The sequence below is a fragment of the Falco peregrinus genome, chromosome 5 (genome assembly GCF_023634155.1).
Source record: "Falco peregrinus isolate bFalPer1 chromosome 5, bFalPer1.pri, whole genome shotgun sequence".
Lineage (NCBI taxonomy): Eukaryota > Metazoa > Chordata > Aves > Falconiformes > Falconidae > Falco > Falco peregrinus.
This window is the reverse complement of record NC_073725.1, coordinates 105,689,646-105,711,624: the sequence shown is the minus strand read 5'-3', so window position 1 is coordinate 105,711,624 and position 21,979 is coordinate 105,689,646. Positions and strand designations below refer to the sequence as shown.

The 21,979-nt window shown below is 35.7% G+C and overlaps 1 protein-coding gene across 4 annotated transcripts in view; it reads right to left on the bottom strand.

Moving 5' to 3' along the window:
- Window positions 1–21,979, bottom strand: part of ERC2 (ELKS/RAB6-interacting/CAST family member 2) — a 521,406-nt gene that overhangs the window by 110,832 nt on the left and 388,595 nt on the right. For all 4 annotated transcript variants that reach the window (XM_027794617.2, XM_027794625.2, XM_055806739.1 and 1 more), the window contains one exon: window positions 9,780–9,845. In XM_027794617.2, the coding sequence (XP_027650418.1) occupies window positions 9,819–9,845 (27 nt within the window). In that variant the 3' untranslated portion in view covers window positions 9,780–9,818. The remainder of the gene's footprint in view (window positions 1–9,779; window positions 9,846–21,979) is intronic.

Below are 21,979 nucleotides of genomic sequence, written 5' to 3'. Positions count from 1 at the left end.
CTGATTACTTAAACAAGAAAACTGGACTGGTTTAATTTAAATTATTTTAATAACCTGACTACCTAGATTGGTGCAAGAGCCTTTGAAGAAAAAGTGATTTCAGTAAGGGTCACTTTGTTTTTAACTTATGGACATCATTCTCTTCCAGACTGAGCTTTTCCACTCAAAGACATTACCACTACTAGCTGCTCTTCACTAACCATCAGCTGGATGTTACCACAGGTTTCGAGAGAAAGCCAGAATGTCAGAGCACTGGCTAATCGACACTAGGCAACGATAAACAGGCTTGGCTGGTGAATGAGTATTCACCACTATAAGCTAACCTGGCTCAGTTTGCTTGAGGTTGATATGGGATCGATGGGAGTGATTTCTTCCCTTGATAGATCTGGGAGGGTAACAATCTCTAGCAGAAAAATAGCAATAAGCACCTAAGGGTGGTTGGTAATAATGTCTTCAGCAGGCACAGCTGTTCATAGAGGTGTCTGCCCGTGGCCTAAGGCTGTGGACAGATATCCTGATCTATATGCAGATATGCTGTTGAAAGATATTTCTGCTGCTTGTCTCTCACCCTTCTGAGACTATTACTTCAGATCTTCCAGGAATGCTGTTCAAGTGAGTAGCTTCCTCATTTTAGACAAAAAAAACTGGTTTAAAATAAAACTAGTACACCAACTGTTAGCTAGCTTGGCTTATTTTTGTAGAAGTCAGAGACAGGCTGAAGAAGAGCTCATGATCTGGCCAGCCAGATGATCTCAAAGGCTCCAGGAGGGAACCAGTGAAATCATCACTGCTTTTCTGGAAAGCAGACATGTAAACATCTTCACTGGTGAACCATCTATAGCAAAGATCAAAACGGAAGTAAAATGAAGCAGCAAGGCGCTGCAATTTGTAACAGGCAGAAATATTCCAACACAACAACTAAAGCTGCTCTTTGCCTCATGGCCTCTTGACATGGACAATTAGCACAATAAATTTTTTGAACACATGAGAATATTGATGCCAAAATGGATGCCTAATTAGAGTGGGACAGAATAGCAAAATAAGCAATGTTACAGGTATTACTTAAGTATTTCTAATCCATTACATTAATATTTGCTGCTAGTGCACAAGTATACAAACAACTTAATGTTTTTGATAAAACTTGATACTGAACTTAACTAGATCACATGAATAAATACTTTTCCTAGATTTCTGTACTGTACTCTTTGTTAAAGAATTATTTATAAATTATCATATTTCACCCATTGATTCAAGGCTTAAACTCAAGACAAACTCATCCTGCCCAATGCCTTTTCTTCGGCACAAGGGAATGGCTATGCAAGCAGTATAAACCTGCTGAAACAGCAAAATACGTTTGGTTTTTTTTTAATTTGCATCTACAGCTCACTCAGCTCAGTCTGAGCTCTAGAAAACACACCCAGATGAACTGCTTTAATTATTGCATGTGTGTGATCTGAAAATCTGATTTGAAACCCCTGCCAGATAAACATGAAGCATGGGACAGGGATGTGTCTAAAAACTGGCTCCAGGACTTGTGGCTGGTAGGACTGGATACTTCTGATAGCAGTCATCACCTATCAAGGCTGTTTCTTGAGGAAATGAAGAGACTTATCCAATGACAACTGGTATGTCATTGATGTTAGGTCACCATGGTGAGATTTTCCTTTTATTTTTTTTTTTGTCTTAAAAAAAGAAAAAGTAGAATTATAGCATTGTAACTAACAGAATTAAAAGAATTAAAAATAACTAAAAGAACTAAAAATCGATCATAGAGTCATAGAATGGTTTGGGTTTGAAGGGATCTTAAAGATCGTCTAAGTTCCAACCCTCCTGCCATGGGCAGTGACACCTTTCACTAGACCAGGCTGCTCCAAGCCCCATCCAGCCTGGTCTTGAGCACTGCCAGGGATGGGGCATCCACGGCTGCTCTGGGCAAACTGTGACAGTGTCTCACCACCCAGACAGCACAGAATTTCTTCCTAATATCTAATCTGAATCTACCCTATTCCAGTTTAAAGCCATTACCCCTTGTCCTATCACTACGTGCCCTTCTAAAAAATCCCTCTACAGCTTTCTTACATGCCCCTTTAGGTACTGGGAGGCTGCTGTAAGGTCTCCCTACAGCTTTCTCTTCTCCAGGCTGAACAATCCCCACTGTCTCAGCCTGTCTTCATAGGACAAGTTCTCCAGCCTTCTGATCATCTTTGCAGCCATCCTCTGGACTTGTTCCAACAGTCTATGTCCTTTTTATGTTGGGGACCCCAGAGCTGAATGCAGCACTCCAGGTGGGGTCTCATCAGAACAGAGTAGAGGGGGAGAATCACCTCCCTTGACCTGCTGGTCATGCTGCTTTTGATGTGGCCCATGATTCAGTTTGCTTTTTGGCTGCAAGAGCACATTGCCAGGTCATGTTGAGCTTTTCATCCACCAGCATCCCCAAGTCCTTCTCCTTAGGGCTGCTCCCAATCCATTCTCTGCACAGCCTGTAATGATACTGGAGGTTGTCCTGATCCAGGTGCAGGACCTTGCACTTGGCCATGTTGAACTTCATGAGGCTTGCCCAGGCCCACCTCTCAAGTTTGTCAAGGTCTCTAGAGATGGCATCTCCTTCCCTCCAGCATGCTGACCACATCACCCAGCTTGGTATTGTTGGCAAACTTGCTGAGGGTGCATTTGATTCCAGTACAGACCTCTGAGGAACACCACAGGTGGACATTGAGCCATTGACCAAAACTCTTTGAGTGTGAACACCCAGCCAATTCCTTACCCACCAAGTGGTCCACCTGTCAAATCCATGTCTCTCCAGTTTAGAGACAAGGATGTTATGTGGGACAGTGTCAAAAGCTTTGCACAAGTCCTGGCAGATGACTTCAGTTGCTCTTCCCTGATCCATCAGTGCTGTAACCCTGTCATAGGAGGCCACCAAATTTATCATCAGGCATGACTTGCCCTTAGTGAAACCATGTTGGCTGTCACCAATCACCTCCTTATCTTCCATGTATCTTAGCATAGATTCCAGGAGGATCTGCACCATGATTTTGCCGGGCACTGAGGTGAGACTGATCAGCCTGTAATTTCATGGGTCTTCCTATATCCCTTTTTAAAAATAGGGCCTACATTTCCCCTTTTCCAGCCCATGGGAACTTCACCAGACTACCACAACTTCTCAAACACGATGGATAGTGTCTTAGACACTGTATCTGCCAGCTCCCTGAGGATCTTCAAATGCATCTCATCAGGTCCCATGGACTTGTGCACCTTCAAATTCTTTAGAGGGTCTCAAACCTGATCTTCTACAGCAGGTGGTACTTCATTTTCCCAGTCACTGCCTTTACCTTCTGCTACGTGGGCGGTGTGGATGGAGCACTTGCTGGTGAAGACTGAGACAAAAAAGTCACTTAGTACCTCAGCCTTCGCCATGTCCCACATAACCAGGTTTCCCATTTCCTTCTGGAGAGGACCCACATTCTTCTTGCTGTACTTCTCCTGTTTTTTTCATAAACTTCCCAGATAAATTTATACAAATCTCATGTTTATTCAAAATTGACTATTTTTTTTTAATATTTTAGTAGCTAACTGTAAAATCTTACATTCAAAAGTTTAGGTCATATGACCTTTGATTAGGTCTTTAAGTCAGGTGGTACTTCCAGCTTCCAAACAATCCAATTCCAAAGGGAATGCTGTGCTGCCAGTCCCATATTTACATACTCTAATATTCACAAACAATTGCTTGAAACTGTTTTCAAGACAAATAATATTAATACAAATATAACATGCAATTAATTATGGAATTCATCTCTTTAAAGCAGATTTTCGCTACTTTTTTCAAGAAGTCAGCTTAGTCTCAGATATTAAAATATATCTAGATTATCTGATTAGTTCTTTCAGTGTGAAGTCAGTGATTATCTTCTGTTTACAGGAACTACAATATTTCAAAACAAAGTTTAGCTGTGAAAATCATACAGCCTTTTCTCACTTTCTATGGTGTTAACAATTGCTCTCGTATGTTATTCATTTTTACTATAGAAGATTATAAAAGAGCACAGCTGATGATTGTAGGCCCTGTGATTGCTGTCTTCAAGATGAATACATCAAAAGCTTTGAACTCAGTTCATCAGCTACATTTTCAGATTGTTTGCACACCTTCTGCACCTGCAGTGAAGTTTCCCATTTGCCAAGTGATTCACATATCTCCAGTGTATAATCATTAAAAAATAAACAAATACATACAGATAAATAAATTAATATGTAATTTTAATTAAAACCTTCCGTCTTTGCCAGTGGGCAGTTAATACCTGAAAATACTAGCAGTAGTATTGACATCTTTAAGAAAAAAAGACAACTTTTAAACTAATATAAAATTTCCCAATTAAAATAAAAACTGCAAACATCCTTCATTATGAATAAAAGCATTTTAACAGGGATGGAGACTAGTTGCAAAGCTGTCCATAGTTTGCAAAACAAACATTCCTAGGGAGGTTCCTCCTTTTGTTTAGTAAAAACCAAGTTGCAGTAAAACAACAATCATGTCTAAAACTCAGAAATCCAAAATGCCCTTGGGCTCCAGTCAGCGTAGCAACACCCATTTAGCTAATTAAGCATAGAGCTAGTATTCATACACTCTGTGAGAAAATTAAAACGAACACTGCAAATAGACATTCTCCTTATTTTTCCATTGCTTTGCATGCTACTGAGACTCCATTCAAAGTTAACGTGTTTTTTCCAAAACAATCTAAACAGAATATCCAAACATAAAGTAAAATAAATTATTTACAAGAATCTTGACTTGAAATAATGAAAGCAAAAAGCAGAACAATAGCTAATATTTAATGTCTTTAAACATATCCTTATATAGTAACATGACCAAATTACGTTACGCTTTATACTGCTATTAGTAAGGACATCTTGAAAGGGAACTGTTCACCACATCTCAACAAAGACAAAGCTAGACACCACATTTGTTTTAAAACAGCCTTCTCCTCCTCCTCTCTGAAAACACACAAAATGCATCCAATAATTAGAATCAAAAAGTGAATATTTGCCTGAGCAGTAATTAGGAAGCTTTATTTTTTCCCCCAATCTGTAGACAATTTCTGATTGTAACATTTATTTTACTGAATGACGCTACACTGCTGCCTCCTGAAAAATGCTTCCACAGTGTCTACTAAGGCAAAATTTGAAAATTAAAGACTATGTTCTGCTCCTAAATCCAAATTTAAAAGACTAGTTTTATGATTCTAGTTTCAAAAACACTAGACATCATTTGCTGCCCGGCACAAGTTTCAGTCCTTCTTTGTTTTGGGTGTGAAGGTAATGCTGTTGTAAGGATATAGCAGACAATACATTTATCCAAACACTCCTGAACATCTTTTAAAACATCTGATTTACTCCACATCTGACAAAAAATAATGTCCACCATACTGTACAAACAAAATACAGTACAAACAGGTTTTGTGTTGATTCCTATTACATACGTGGACAACTTGTAGTAAAGTCTTAACTTTTTTTCCAGTGTCTGCTGCACTTCAGTGGTAGGAACTGGCAAGGAAAAACCCAAGCACCTGTGTTGTGCCTGCACACTTCAGCTGTGCCACGAAGTGTATTTTCTGAGTCACATGGCTTCAGTTACCCACGACAGAATGCTATATAGGCCTAATTCTTAAAACTTATCAGCACCTCCTGATATTCTTTTTTTTTTTCCTTTCTTTTATAAGGGTGAGGAGAGGGGAAGAGAACCTGTTTCTAACAAGCCCAACCAGTGCAGCTATATGTGCTACCAAATTTGCTGGCCAGCGAGATTTCCCTGAACACCTCATCTGTTCCTTGATGAGTAACCAGCTCTCTATAACTTTACAACACATTCTTGTCCTGCCACTCTACATTTCCACCATCTTTTCATGACATTCCTGTTTAGTATTAGAGTACTTTAGTGGTAAAGTTTAAAAGCACTTCACTGATTTTTAACTTATTACCTTTTAAACAGCCTATGCTGTCCTTACTAAGGCACAGTACTACCTCATGGCCTCAGGAAAATTTTTAACTGTCTAAGACTATCTGCATGGTACCTACAACAGTGTTAGTAACACTACATAATAAGGATAAAACTCGACTTGAAAAAAACAAGTTCAGAAGCTAAACATCTTGGTATCTCAGGGGGGTTTTGTTTTGTAGAAAAAAAAAATTCCTCTGAAAGAGAAATGAATTCCAATTCAAAAGCATATAGTTTATTTTACACTACTGTAACAAAAATTAGATTATGATTCCCTTCATCTCTTGATAGTCAGTTTTCAAAATTAGCGTCTACTTTGTACAAAGTTTTTTTCAAACAAAACAAATGTGTCTTTGAGACTCTAAGACAACATTAATGTACTTTGGTTCATAAACAAAAGTGTGCATTGCAATGGAACTGCTGCGTCTACAGTTTATATAATTTAAACTGTATAACTACAAATTACAGCAAATATACAAACTATAATAAAGGACTTTTTTATAGAAATCCAAATTCTTGCAGTTCAAATACTTTCAAAATTAAATTGTTGCTAAAATTATAATTTCCTCTCCAACACAAAATATATCCCTTACGTTTATACTCATTCGGTCTCTCAGTTTTCTCTTGTTCACAACTAGCTTTTGATAGAAGTCTGCAGTAAAAAACAACTACAGAAAAGCTCTTCTAAAGATATACACCCAATTTAGTTGTATTAAGTCTGTGTTTTAATATACACTCAACTGACTGGGAGATTTAATTTCCCTCAGCCCTACTACTTGTTATGAAAATCAGGAGAATATGAGAGAAGAAATATGGTAAAAACATGTTTAATCCCATGAATTAAGGACTGTTTTAAGAGTCCTTACGTTATGAAGACTGAAATCAGCTCCTTCCTACATGGAGATGAAATCCCCATCTCATTCCCATTCCATTTATCTAGCCTCCACATCTATTTCAACAGGCTGCTGAAAGTTCACCAGTTTGACCACTCATACACTCTACTACTGTTATGCAAAAAGAGTTGACCCATCCTGCCTAATCCTGCAGCCACAGAGCAATGAAGATAACCAAAGTGAAGGGTGTACCCATGGTTCCTGGTGGTGAATTGTTCTGGAAGTTTATCACCTTGCCTTGGTGAGAAAAGCATGCAGACTCCTCTTAGGTGCCCTGTCAAAAACAGGATAGATTGCTCTGCAGTGAAGAGGTTATGTCCAGAGCTTTAAAACTCTGCACAGAAATGGATTTACTGTAATCACTTACTCACATATTCTGCTCATGTTAACAATGCCACTCTTAAATAGTAATGTAACATTCAAGACAGTTCATTTCACCCTGATTACTAACCATTTGAGTTATTAAATTCACTTAGCCTTGAGTCATATGCATCCAAGACAAATCTTGTATGTCTTAATTAAATAGCAATAGAAATTATTAAAATGTTCCAAAAATTGCAGGCACATCATCATAAAACAGCATCATAAAGTGGATTCTAAAAGGAATATCATACAGCAAGTTGTAATAATAGACCTAATTTGTTTACAAAGCAAACAAATGTGTAAATGTGTGGTTTACAAAGACAATATCTGTAAGATTCAACTGTATCAGCCTTTTGTTGTTAGTATTGATTGTAAGTAGAAACAGGAAGTAATTCTGTTATCAAAACCTTTCATTTCCTGGACAGAACCAAGGCTTTAGTCTATGTGGCAGGAAGTACCACAGAAATATTTTACAATCAAGTGATTTTTAACTGCTCCTCTGCTTAACCATCAGGAAGTAGTAATAAAGACCTCGAAAGTATTTGATGTCATAACTTTTACTCCTCAAGAATACTTCTGAGAAGTAAATCCAGTTTTTCTCTGGTTTAATACAAGAGCTAAGTAGCTCAGTTCTACCTGAGCAACCCCCACTAATGAGCTAGATGAGTGTGGACTACAAACTCCTGTGCTCGCATAGCGCAACCAAGTTAACAACTCCCAAGTCTGTGAACAATACAAAAAATTATCAATTATTTTTTCTAAGTATACCTTTGGTAAGCATCTATTAACAGTGACTATGAGGAAGCTTAGTATTACCACATGTATTTTCAGAAAGGTTTACAGGTCTGGGACCTAAATTAGGTTTTTTTTCCTAGGGAAAGAGATCTATGACATGAATTTTCACCTTACGATAGCCATTCCACTAGACTCATGGCTATTCTACCCACAAGGACAGGTCTACTCATGAGTTCAGTCTGGAGGACAGCCTATGCCTGCTACCAGCTATTTGTTATACTAACTTTGCTGTGTTCCCTCACCTGAAAAAAAAAGAGCTAACAAGTTATTTGTCAAGGGTCTGCTATATAACAATACCAGATAAATTATGTTGGCATTTGAACAAAAGAGTAAGAGAGGAATGTCTGGTTTTAAATTTGAAATATATATGGCCCTGGAAAATAAAAAAAGATCTGCTCTCCACACCCAAAACAGAATAAATGATGCATACAACCTGTCCAAGCATGACATTTAGAATTGAATCAAAACATAAAACCTAAAAAGGTTTATAACTACACTCTGATAATCACAGTGCCCATTATTTTATTTTACAAATGTTGAATGTTAAACTTCTCTGTTACAGAAAGCTTCAACGTTCAATTCATTATTTTTAAAACACCACACAAATTAATCATTATGGATAGCACTAATTTTGCATCTCACAAATATTCTAAAAAGTAAGTATATAAGAACAAAAACTATTTTTGAGATTTCATTCCTGTCAAATATAACAACTGACTTGTAACATAGCTTATAATACTACTGGAAACAAAACAAATGATACAGTCTTAGACTTGGTGTGGCAGGAGCCAAAGTAGTATAAAGCATTGCAGCTTTAATAAGACATCAGTCTTTACTTATGTGAGTAGATTTTACTACTCTGAACAGTCCCACAGCAGTAAATAGAGTTGTTTGAGTAAAAAGTAGTGACACAAGCAACATTCTTTACAAGCAAACCACCAGCCCTGATGGTCTTAATGTTGAGACCACAGTGATCACGAGCTACAAATCACCTATAGCTTCAAAGGCAAGCACCTGAAAAGTGGATATGCATTGATCAATAACTGACACAGTGACAATACAGTATTTACTCATAATTGAAAGAGTAAGTATTTGAAAGACTGAAAAAAAATAAACTGCACTTTATACTCCTAAATATGACGAATAAATTATTGTATGGATGTTAAACCATCAGATTACTTCAGGAAAAGAGCATGTATTGTATAGACAGATTATACTTTCCTTATTAAGCATCTGCTGCTTATTTTAAAATTTTGTTAAAACATTTTAACTTAATAGGTAGTCTCAATTTTTCCATGCATATTATAAATTCTATTCCAGTAAAAATGTACACTTAATCTGTGCCAAACTTTCTAAAGTATCCAACTTTCGTACTCGTTCTGCAAAGATATCAGTTTTTTTACAGGGCTTTTTGAGATGATATAGCAGATCAATACTAGTTTAAAGAAATTCTTATCTACTGAAAAAAGGAAATTGTTTAGACAGCTACAAACTTACAAATACACTCCTTTTAAATTCTCGTACCTACCTGCACTTTAGCCACAACAGGCTATGAAAAAATTAAACATTAGACCATTAAACCATTAGACATAGTTTCTCATTGTTCATTACATATGAGAAAACATTTTTTACAGTGTTCACAAACACACTTGTCAAGAAACACACAGCTCCATGCAGTTTAAAATAAAACAAAAAAATGAGACTGCAACTTGAAAGAGATAGGAAAGAGAGTTTCTCACCCCTCAAAATAAAACTGGAACTTTGGTTTATAGGAACGGCTATGCCCATATACCCTCCTCGTCATCCTGTGTGCCAGACATTAGGAGATGCACAGAGAAGATGTTAGCATTGGAATGAAAGAAGAAAAGATTAGTTACTTTGGTGCACATAAAATCTTCTTAGCTGTTAAAAACATGATTTTTTTTTTTTTATAAACATAAGCCATTGAAAACAACTGAAAAAGTTTGTGCTACATATACAAGAATCTGCATCTACAGAAACCAAAAATCCAAAACGAGCGACATGAACATTTTCCCCACCCAGTTAAAACAGTGTGTAGGAAGTAGATCATAAGATTAAATATTAAAATATTACCTATTTTTTCACTGCATGCAATTGAAACCAACAATGACAGCAGAAAAAGATCAAACCTTCTAAGTAAGCAAAGTAATTACTATACTCAAATTGTCTTACATTACGTTAGGTAAAAATCTACAAAACTGCTGAGGAATCAAAAGAATCTATCATTAGCAAAGCACACTTTTCTAACATGCTATCAATTAAATTATCTTTTAAACGATCCTTAAACACTACATATTGTTAAATCAGTTTCTCTCCTCTTTTCCATTTTTGAACCCTTAGGATTAATCATTTATTTAGAGTTTTAATGATAGATAACATTAATGGCAAATACAAAAAAATCGTAACAATTTCATGAATTTGTTTTCAAAAGGGATTACTTTACTGTAGATATGCTAAAAGCAGAAGGTCTTTCTTTACATTTATTATAAACTTGAAGTTAAAAAGAACAAAATAAAAAATATGAACTAAACCAGAAGAGTGAAATATTCTTCACTGGATAAGTTTACTGAAGATTACGTTTTTTATAATGATTCTTTATCTATGCACACACAGATGTGTATGTGCATATCTATATCCATATATAGTTCTAATGTGCCAAAATCTGATGTGATACTCAACTTTTAGAACATAGAGGTGCACAACACAATGTTTTTCACTCAACATGGCATTTCAAAATAAAATAAAATCTTATTAGTTTAGATATCATTAAAGCTCTTACCCATTAATTTTTTAGAAATGTAAAAAAAATTACATCCTATAGCTTTCAAAACTTTGAAAGTTAGCTGGTGTAATGTATTGCTGGCACTCAATTAAATCTAAAGCCTAAATAAAAGGAATGGTAATTAATTATGATTGAAACAGACAGGAATTTTAGCCTGAAAATATACACTGCCAGTATCACTACTGTTCCTAGTCCATTCTTGGAATAAAAAAGAGCTCCCAGATGTCAACTGTTATTAAAAACCAGATGTTAAGATAGATGTCTTGCATGTTGCTGAATTAAGTAAAGAAATCTGACAGTCCACTATAAACTCAGCTATCATTTAACACAGAAGAAATGTGGGTAAATTTTTTAAGGTTAACTTGGAACACGCCTTTAGTTATAAGGTCTACACAACTACACCACAGAGCAAGGAGAGAACAAAGCCTGAATATTCCTTTTTATTTTTGAAACAAAGGGACAGATTCTGTAAAACTTCCAATGAGCTGGCTTTGCCTCACTGAAAATACAAGTCCTTACCTTTGAATTCGACAGCAGCTACTTTTATTCAGGCCTACTAATGCTAATTGAACTGACTTTGAAGTTGACAAGAGTTTTGCCAGAGTAAAGGCTGAAGAAAGACTGAAGGATTACTTTTCCACTGAGTAGTTTGATCCTATTTCACTAACAGAATGCATTAGGTTAATCTTTGGTGATATCTTTAAAAACAGCAAAAATCAACAAAATGGGCAGCTCAGTACATTTCCAAATGACTCCTCCTAACTACCAACAGCTGTTTTGCTGTTTAGTGTATTGTAATTCTTCAAACTGGCAGACATCCATTTTTACTTCAATTATTTGTGTGATCTTTTTTTGGAAGAATTCTAAAAGAGTTACAAAAATCAAATATTGTCAAATATTTTTAAAGAGTATTATGGGAAATTACAGACTATATACTTTGACACTGATCCTGATATACAGTAAGCAATAGATTAGATGCTGGAGCTCAGTTAATGTCAGTCAACGTCAATTTATTGAGTACTGGTTCTGTCAAAATAACTTTCTATCTTTTTTGAATTACATAGAGACTCTTTTGATAAGGCAAGTGCTTTGAAATAATATGCTGAGATTTCTGTAGGGCATTATGTGCCACAGGACACAGTGTCAGCAAAATCAGTTCTATAGAGACTGAATCTTGCTGGAGAAGGAAGGGGACCTGCAGATACCTTTACCCATCCCAAACTTGTTCTGAAACAAAATGTTTCAGATCCCCCATGATCTGAAACAAAAGTCCGAGAAAAACTGCTTGGAAAAGTAGATGTATTCAGGATTAGCTAAATAAATGTTATCAGCCACACATATGTACGACTGAAATCACATATACAGTGTCATTATTTGAAAATGTACAGGGCAAACTTAGGGAACTGTATCTAAAATGATGTCAAAAAGGACTTTACAGATCACGGTGGAAGTGAACATGCAATACAATGTTGAATTTACAAGGACAAATACAGGCAGAAAAATAAAAATCAAAGAGTTTGCTGTATTCCTATGCAGTAGCATAAGACAATTAATAGAATTACACATCTGGTGCTCATGTCATACTTCTGTGACTATTTGAAAGACTGTAACCAGATCAGGAAACAGCTGCAAAATTACTGAAAAATAAACTTGGCAGTGAGAAACAAAAGACACTCAACCTAACTGGTCACTCGGAAAAAAAAAAAGACTGTTTGATCACGATTAACCAGCACATACAGAAAAGGAGACAGCTCTTTTCTCTAGCAGGAAAAAAACTAGATAGAGATGTATAGGATGTAATTACGTTGCAAATATGGTAGATATTTTTGAATGGCACATCAGTTCTGGATGACTTGAAGATTTTATATCAAGGCTTAGACACTTTCTAAAAGTTATGACTAACTATTCAAAATTACTCAAGAAAATTACAGAGTTAACAAAGAAATTGAGTGGTCAGATCCAGATTATGATCATAGTCCACTTCAACATCTACAATTAATAAAAATCCTCTTCCATCTTTTTTTCTCACATCTGCTTTACTGAGAATGTCTGTGCCATGTTCTTGTTCTGTACACAAAGAGTTTAATACATATTTTCCAATTTTAGTGATTAGCAGGTTCATAAAAATAATTAAAAACAGTCATCTGTTTTGACAGACAACTGAATAGAAAAAACAAACCCTCACTGCGTTTTAAATTTTTAATACTGAGCAACCTCAAAACCAGTCTCAATATACTGTCTTTTTAAAAAAACTGATATCTATATCGTATTTTGACTTGATTTATACCTACCCCAGAAAATCTGTTCATATCTCATTTTTAATTCCACACACTAATTATTTATAGAAGATAAACAGACTTGCACTAATGTAAGCAGAGCTCACCCACTTAGCATCCCTATCAAAAAGCCCAATGTCTCATAATTATGTGCTTTATTACCTAACATGTTATTATTTAGTTAATTATCTCATATATTCATGCTAGGTAATGCACTGACCTAAAAATACCTGGTGCTTGATGACAGTTGAGGAGAAAAGTAAAATTCCTAGAGATATCAGATAATGTTGACCTTTTTTTGATTAAAAAAAGTAGGATTAAAACAAAGAACCATAATTTCGTGATATGTGCTCTCACTTCTTAATTTAACAGAAGCCAGAACATACAGATGGAAGACCTTAAAGAAATACTAAAAGAACTCGTTGATCACTTACTATTACCATTATGCAGACAGGTTGTTTTCAAGCCTGTACTACCACCTTCCAGCGCACTGAATCAGAGTTATTCTTGTAATTCTGCTGCCTGCTATTCTGAGGAGTGGATATTTAATGGTGCAAATCCTAACTTACTGTTACAGGCTTTACAGATTTTTCTTTATGGACAGGAACAACTAGCCAAAAGCAGCGGATAAAAAGCACATAAGAATCAGTACTGCGGTTCTCACTGGGTTTATGAAGAAACTGTTCTATCGAGAAGCTAAGGTTTGTTACCTCAATGCAAACAATTTAAGAAAATACAGAATTCTTCACTGATGTTCTGAGACAAATGAAGTTCATTACATATTTTTGCATTCTTGACACACTGAGAAGCAAAATAAAAGTTATGCCTTATCATTTATTAATATTGGATCAAAGGCTTCCAGAAGTATGCTTAGTCTTTCATATCAGTGTGTATCCTACAGAATCATTAATCTATGGCCCTTTCAAACAATAAACTATAATCAAGCAATTTTTGATTAATGCTTGTGTACATTAACTGCTTTTTAAACTTGGATCTTTCATTGGTTTATATGGTCAAGAAAGAAATTTGATGACAAAAATTGCAAAGCAAAATCTCATTTACAGACAAGTAAAAAGGGAAAAAAACCCAAAATTTAAGAAATGCCATTTGAATTGACAAATTAGTATACACAATTACTACAAAATCTTTATAAGTCAAGTTATCAAATGCCTTGAATTTTTAGGACTGACATTCAAGTCTCTAATTTGGACATAAATTTAGGTACAGGACAGTGGTATAATCTCAAGTACTATGAAAGCCTTTGTACATGAGCTATTTATAGATTAATAATTCAATAATTCTATGTCATCCTCTTGTTAGTCCCTACTTTTTTCTTTGCTGCTACTTATCATATTTGCTTAACATCTTAAAAGGTATATCCAGTGTTACTAAATATGATTTACTGTTCTGTTCTAATTACCACAAAACCTAATGTTAAAACCTCAAAACTGACTTCAAAGTAGCAAGATGAGGAACTTAAAGAATAGTGCTTGGAAAACACTACACACAGATGTAGAAAGCTTGTATAAAGGTGTCTTCTGTTTTGTTACTGAAGTGTATCTCAATACAAGTTTTGCAGGCACATTTCTCGGCCATCAACTCTTTAAGGTTCATCAGTTTCATTAGTAAATTTGAGACAGTGGCCTTCAGATAAAAGGGGCTACATTACACAGCAGGTTAGAAACAAAGGATAACTTTAATCATGGTTTACATGGTATCCAAAAAAAATAAATGATCAGATGCCAGAAATTATAAGCCTATTCATAACCATTCTGCATATAGCATACTCTTGATTACTGGAGAATGTTAAATAGTTGCAAGAGGTTATATTTAGCGGTGTGTTGCAGTAACAACAGATCTATAGCCAATGCAATTGGTACAGAGAATCAGCATCTGTACAATACACCTAGCTTGGGGGGGTACTGTGGGTTAATTTCACTCTGTCACCAAGACTGAATTCCCTTTAGCAACTTAACTGGTTTGGGGGACCTTTTGGAATGCATCTTACAGTTAAATTTAATCAAAAAGTAATTCAGTGTGCCCACTCCAACTCTTCTTCTGGATATGAACCATAGTGCAGTAAAAGGGAACAATCAGGAGATTTCATTCAAATCCGCACTGTTGATCAGAACTAAAACCCTAATATAGATGCACTCAAAGACTGCAAAATTCTTCATTATGATGAGGCCCACTGGTACACAAAATATGGTTAACTGAAATGAGGAATATAGTGAAACTGACAAAAAAGACACTGAACACTTCCACAAAGCTGAAGAACAGCCACGTTTGCTCACTTTTGTGGCATGCAAGTATCTTTATAAAATCCATTCTTTCAGTTAAAAGAAAAATAAAATCCTAATCTCCTTTTAGACAAAAGCTTTCGCAACACAGGCAACATTAAAAATTTGATGAGTTAAGCTTTTCTGGCTCTCTTCCCACAATAGAAGACCCTTCCTGACATGGCTCATCACATTTCCCTTTCATGTGCTGGCATGCTAAGAATTAATGTCTTAACTGGGGTTAAATAAATCTAGTGATAACCTGCTCATCTCTTGAACTAACTTTCTGATGACTGATTTATGCTACTCTCCTTATTATCTATGGCTACTAATGGGTCATTAAACATGTAACTACTGGCTCTGGACTGTGAAACTGTCCTACTTACAGCAAAACAATTACATTTACAAATACTAATTTCCTCTTGTGACACAGAAATCAACCTGCTAAGTAATGACGTTGCTTTCAAATCAAGAACTTAGTAAAAAATCAGAGTCTTTCAGACCTTAGAGAGACTTTTATCAGCTACTCAGTTTCTAGGACCAAACATAGCTGAGGACTAATTTCATGAACTCTCCATACACAGAACAATTGACTACAGAAGAGTTTTGTGCATGAATGATTTGAAGAACCGAGCCTGTAACTGGAAAGGGGAAAGACTAAGAGTGGATTTGTTTAAGGCTTTGGTGCATAGAGTTTTAGAAGGTCTTTGGTTTACGTTTCATTTGTATATTCAAAAGTTGAATAAATCTTACAAATTGCTTCGGTAATATGGATTTATATCACAGGTCTATTTTCAAAGCTATCTGTAACAGAAGGGGTCACAAGTAACCATGCATCACCCAATTATGAAAATGACCATAAAACCCATCTCACCATTTGTTCTATTTGTATATAGTTAGGTTAACATAAAAAATAAATACTGGCAATGGGGTAAAGTGGAAGGTTGTTTCTGACCACTTACTTTACAACACCCAGACTAGCATTAACATAAGATGTTTCACCAGATACTCATGCATTCTAAAGCTTTATCACTAGATGAAGCAGAAACTCAATGCTTCTTACAAGAAGTGGTCCGTGAAATCAGATTTGCAATGCAAAAATTTATGGTCCTCTTTGTAGTGAAAGCCTGTGACATGTTATCTCGCTTAAGTAACCAGCACCAGATATGCAACTTTTGTTATCAAGTTACTGTCTCCCAGAAATGCATTTTTGGCTCTTTCAGCTGGTTTAAAGACCTATTTTAGACTACGATAGTGGCAGCTAATTTTTCTAGTAAGAAATATAAGATAAATGTAAACCTCTATATAAGTGTTGTATATTCTAACACACACATTCAGGGGAAATGAGGGGGAGAGGTTTCTATAGCTAAACATGATCTCAAAAAATTCTTCCATATGTGGAAAAGACTGCAAAGCTAACATATAAATATAGATATATATAAATATACACACTGAGCAGTATGTATACATTTACATCACATTCATTAAACCTCAAAACATAAAATAAATTCATTTCTGTAAGCAAAGGAGAGGTATAACTTTTCAATATATAACATCCATCTCCTGTAGGTATCAGACAGCAAATCCTATTTTCTACTTCTTACTTTTAATACAACTCCAATTTAGCTGATCTCTTAGTCAAATTACAAATTTAATATAACTAAAAGGTATGCCGAAAAATCATCTGGCTACAATATCATTACAATTAAGAGGTAGAAATAACAAAAGCCTAATGAATACTACAAACTTCTATTGGCTTTTGCTTGCAATGGGAAACACTGAGTAGAGCATAATGTTTGTAACTGTAAAACGACATGACACCAAAATCAAGAACTAGAGTATCCCTGAAAGATAAATTCAAACTCAAAACAGACTCTTCCAAATGTCAAGGTTCTTTCTTATGTTTCATCACAAGTACAAAGTAATCTACAAAAAAAAAAATTTTGAAACCAATCATATTATCCTTAAAACATGGGCAAGCCTCTGTGGAAGATTATTTCAGTTTTCTTTATAGGGTAAAATAGACAAATACCTAGACAGATGTCAAGGCACGAAAAATTCTCTGTATCTACTGAAATAAGCATATGATAACACTTAGTGACTTTTGGGAAATGCTTAGACAGAAATTACATCCTCATTAGAAGAGAAGTATTTGCCATTCAGTAGCATGTTTATAATAAACAGTATAGCTATGATAACTGCCTACAATCTAATCAGAAAATAGACTTTGTAATGGTGACCATGATACAAATAGGATTTTATTGCATTCAGTTCAACAAGTCTGAACAACATGTGATACAAATCACAAGTTCTCTGTTCCAGAGGAAGAATACGTGTAGCAAAGATGAAAAATTAGAGGAAAACTTAAAAACGTGAAAGCATTTATATGACTAATTTGCACTGCACTCCTGAGATCTCAAAACAGTAATTAATTCAGCACAATACTAGTTATTTACAGTGGCTATGCCTGGGATTGTTTAGACTGAATGTACCGAAAAGCAAATCTTGCCCTGCCCAGATTCCTAAATTAAATAAATCCATGTGACTCCAATGAGCTTAATGCAGGCTCAGCACTGCGCTAATACAATTGCGTGCTTCCTTCCAGCTTGAGGCACCAGCAGAGCAAGTTCACATACATTTAGTGAACAGACAAGAGCAAGCTTACACCTGCCCAAATACAATGTGTAAACATACAGGATAAAGAAACACAGATTATTAAACAAAAACTGGGTCAGGGAGGGAGCTAATAATTCCAATTTACTCCATTAAATAGCTATATCATATCACTTCTTTTATATACTAAAATGTCACTGGTGCCTTGAGTTTTCCCCTTATTTTTGTTTCTTCTTTCCCGAACAACTAAAAGACAAAGACTTAACGTTGCAGAAAACTCCCAAACATATTTCAGTTTTCCAAATACTAAACTTCTGCTCAGATTGAACTTTCTGCTCACAGTCTAAATAAATTTGAATAATTTCATTCTTTTCAAATAACCACGGTTATTTGAATAAGCTAAAATGTTTGGTTTATGTTTGTCCTCCTTTTAATTTGTGTTGTTTGGTTTCGTGGGTTTTTTTTACAGACAAATCCCAGTTTCAATATTCCTGAGACCTATTCAGGCCTTTGATGTTGGCAATTTTCAAGAATGGCTACAGAATATAAGGCAATATGCTAACAGCCTGGGCTGTAAAATACACCATGTAGCATGCACTCCTTTCTTCTAAAATTACATATGGATCAATACAGTGATTTGCAGATCAGGATCCAGACACTAAAGTAATAACTGTTGTTCGACTGTCCTGTGGCTCTGATTTCAAAGTCATCCACCTCAAACAAAACCCCATCTGACCTGTTCAGAGTTTTTCACATTTAATCTTTCAACAACTCCAAGGGTATTTAGCAGTTCCACCTGATGAACAAAGACTTGTTGCCAAGATCAGTGACCACTTTACAAATCAATAAACTTTTTTTGAGAGCACATGGTCTTCTTCAAAAAGTTAGTTTTTAGTGGCATACTCCTACTCCACAACAGTGAGATTATTGTCAACTTTCGTGTATCACTGCATGTGATTTCTTTTCTCGAATGATTTTACAAGCATACTTAAAAAAATCTTATTAAAATGATACATATTTAATAATAAGAGTGCTATCAGATAGCTCCTTAAAAGATGGTTTTCTGACTGGAGAGCAGCAGGAAGGGAAGCTTCATAGATATACACTGCCCCATCACTCTCCTAATAAGCAGGACTTTTTCTTCTTTAGATAATAGTTCTGAAACCTCGAACTACCTTTTAGGCCTCTCTGTTGAGATTTTAGAGTAACGGGAAATTTGATGGTGAATTTGTAACAAATTGCTTCTAAACACCACCACCTTGTAGAAGCACCATCAAAAATATTTTAAATAGGAACAAAACCTCTATGTAGTCAGACTGGATTAAAAGATGTAAAAGGACATGCTACATGCTTGCGACACCATGTGACATTCCATCCTCAATTACAGCTGCTAAGAATAGGGCCAACTTTTTAGAAAGCAGCCAGATCCTACAGCTTTATGGCATGCCCTATGATACTAATATTTTTCTAAAAACCAGATTCTTTTCTATAGTATTATCTATAATCATAAAACGACAAAAAAAATATTTGTAGCCTTGCTGACCACGGAATGAAATATTCAACTTTGATTCAACTACAGCTTGGGAATTCAGGAAACTCTTACAAGGTGAGAAACACTTTACATATTATGTCTTTAAAAATCTCCAGTACTATAGGAAGTAAGATGATAGTTTTTAAAATCATCAGGATTGGCAATTAAGTCCTAAAACATGAAAATTCTGTGGACATTATACCTTCAGTCTTCTACCGTGTGGATGCAAAATCAAGTTCTTCCATATGCCCTCTCAAATAGAATAACCTCCTATTAAGAATGCCATTAAATTAACTTGAGTATATACTAGAAACATACATGTCATAGATTACGTACACAACTTCTTTTAAGTCACTTTTTTATGTAGAGATACTGTTTGTAATTTAAATAACCAAGTACAGTTTTTTACTATGTAGTCCATAAGCAGAAATTTGAAACTTAGGACTTTTCAACCACATACCAAAGATCTCTTGAACTTGAACAAGAAAGCCCTGGGTGATAGCAAAAGAATGTTATTGTATGTTATATGGAGACCATCCTAGAGTTAGAGACCTGTCATATGTGCCAGTACATTCAGGGCTGTTCCAGAGACAGCAAGGAATCTGAAATGTCCAGAGAAATTAATATTAAGTGAATAATGGGTGATTACAGCCTGAAACTCAGAACAAGATATAAATATGGAGGGGCAGAAAGGCTTCTGAGATTAGAAAACCCAAGGGAATGGGATGTCTCAATCTGACCAGACTTGTGGTTAGCCAGACATAATTCCCTGTTGGTTAGTAACTTGCAGGCCTGTTATACTAAAAGCACAAGAAAAGAACGACAGAAGGGCTGCAGTACAACAAGGCAGCTGTGGCAGGGAATACAAATGTGCTGATTCCTATCAACCTTCAACAGCAACCACAATTTGCTTCAAGAGCACACAGTCATTCATGTGACACAAACAAGCACTTCCTCCAAAACATTTTCAATACAAGGAAGAAAACTGAAAGGTGATGCGGGCAACTGAGGCCAAGAGAAAGTGTTTAAAAAACCAGGAAGTATATAGAGGTGAGATATAAAAGAGGCAGGGAGCTGGACAGTAGGCTTTGTGATGAAGTCCATGCTATAGGGCAGGACAGCTTCTAAATCAGGAAGATTAAATCTATTTAGCCATGTTGTTCTTGTTCCAGATAGAACTTGGATGCAATGATCCAGATTAGATTACTGTACTGCACTCTACAAGGGGCTAAATATTACAACTCCTTGGAAATTGAAGCTAGCACAGAATGCTTATTAAGCTCATTTTCATGCTAGGAGTATTACACTCGCACTCCAGGATACACACTGACTGCCAAAATGTTTCCAGGTGGAATTTCAGTAAGATTGCCAACTCTCAAGCCAAAACTGAAGAGAATAAATTTAAGTTTTTAGTGCAAAGCTGCAAAATTATCTTTTTTTTTCCCAAGTTTTTTAAAGACTAGTAAAAACAGTTAATATTGCAATGTTATTGACATGGCAGCACTGAATCCCCATAAATGTATTTATATCAAATAAAAATCAGATGCACCAACGTAAACTAGGGAACACATCATGATTCACTGTAACATGACCATGTGTATGGGCAGAGGAGAGTTAGAGTCTTCCTACTGCTTGTGAAGTTTTCTTACCTCTTCCCCAGAGTTTAGGTCCAGACATACAAGGGCAAAAAAAGGTTGCCAACCTATACCTCTCCCTAAACAGAAGAGCAAAAAAAGAGGGAATAAAGGCAAGAATTGGCTGGAAACTTGGCTTTGCTCCCCAGCAGCAGCCAGAAGACCTAAACAAATCCATTACAGCTGAAATGAGGTACCCAAATATTCCTTCAAGAGGTCAGAGATCCTATCCTTTAATACGTCTGGAACCATGCTGCCACATGCTGCCCATAGCAGAATATGATGATAAGTAATATTTTTAAGAGTTATAACAAATAATCTTGGCAGTCCTGGGTTAATGGTTGGACTTGATGATCTATAAGGTCTTTCCAAAGCTAAATGATTCTATGAAAACCATGATAATTAAAATATCAATACCTGAACCAAACCATACCACGTAAAATGTATGCACATTTCAAGCAGGATGTGTGTGTATTTTTCCTCCAAAAGACTGGTGGTACACCATCTAAAGGGGGTATGGACTCCCAGTAGCATATGTACAGTGCTTTACATCAGTAAGAAACATCCTATTCTTCGTTACAAATATGTACTCAAATACACATGTACATGCTTTTACAGGCTTATATGATAACATGCATTTATTTCTCTATATAAATGTAGCATATAAATTTAGAAAACCCAGTATTATCTACATAAATGCAAAATGTTTCAAGATTAACACTGTACATGCAGCTATCTCTTTCTCTTCAGAATTTGTGAGAAAACTTTCAAAACCCCGCCCTAACATTCACTAAATTAAATGA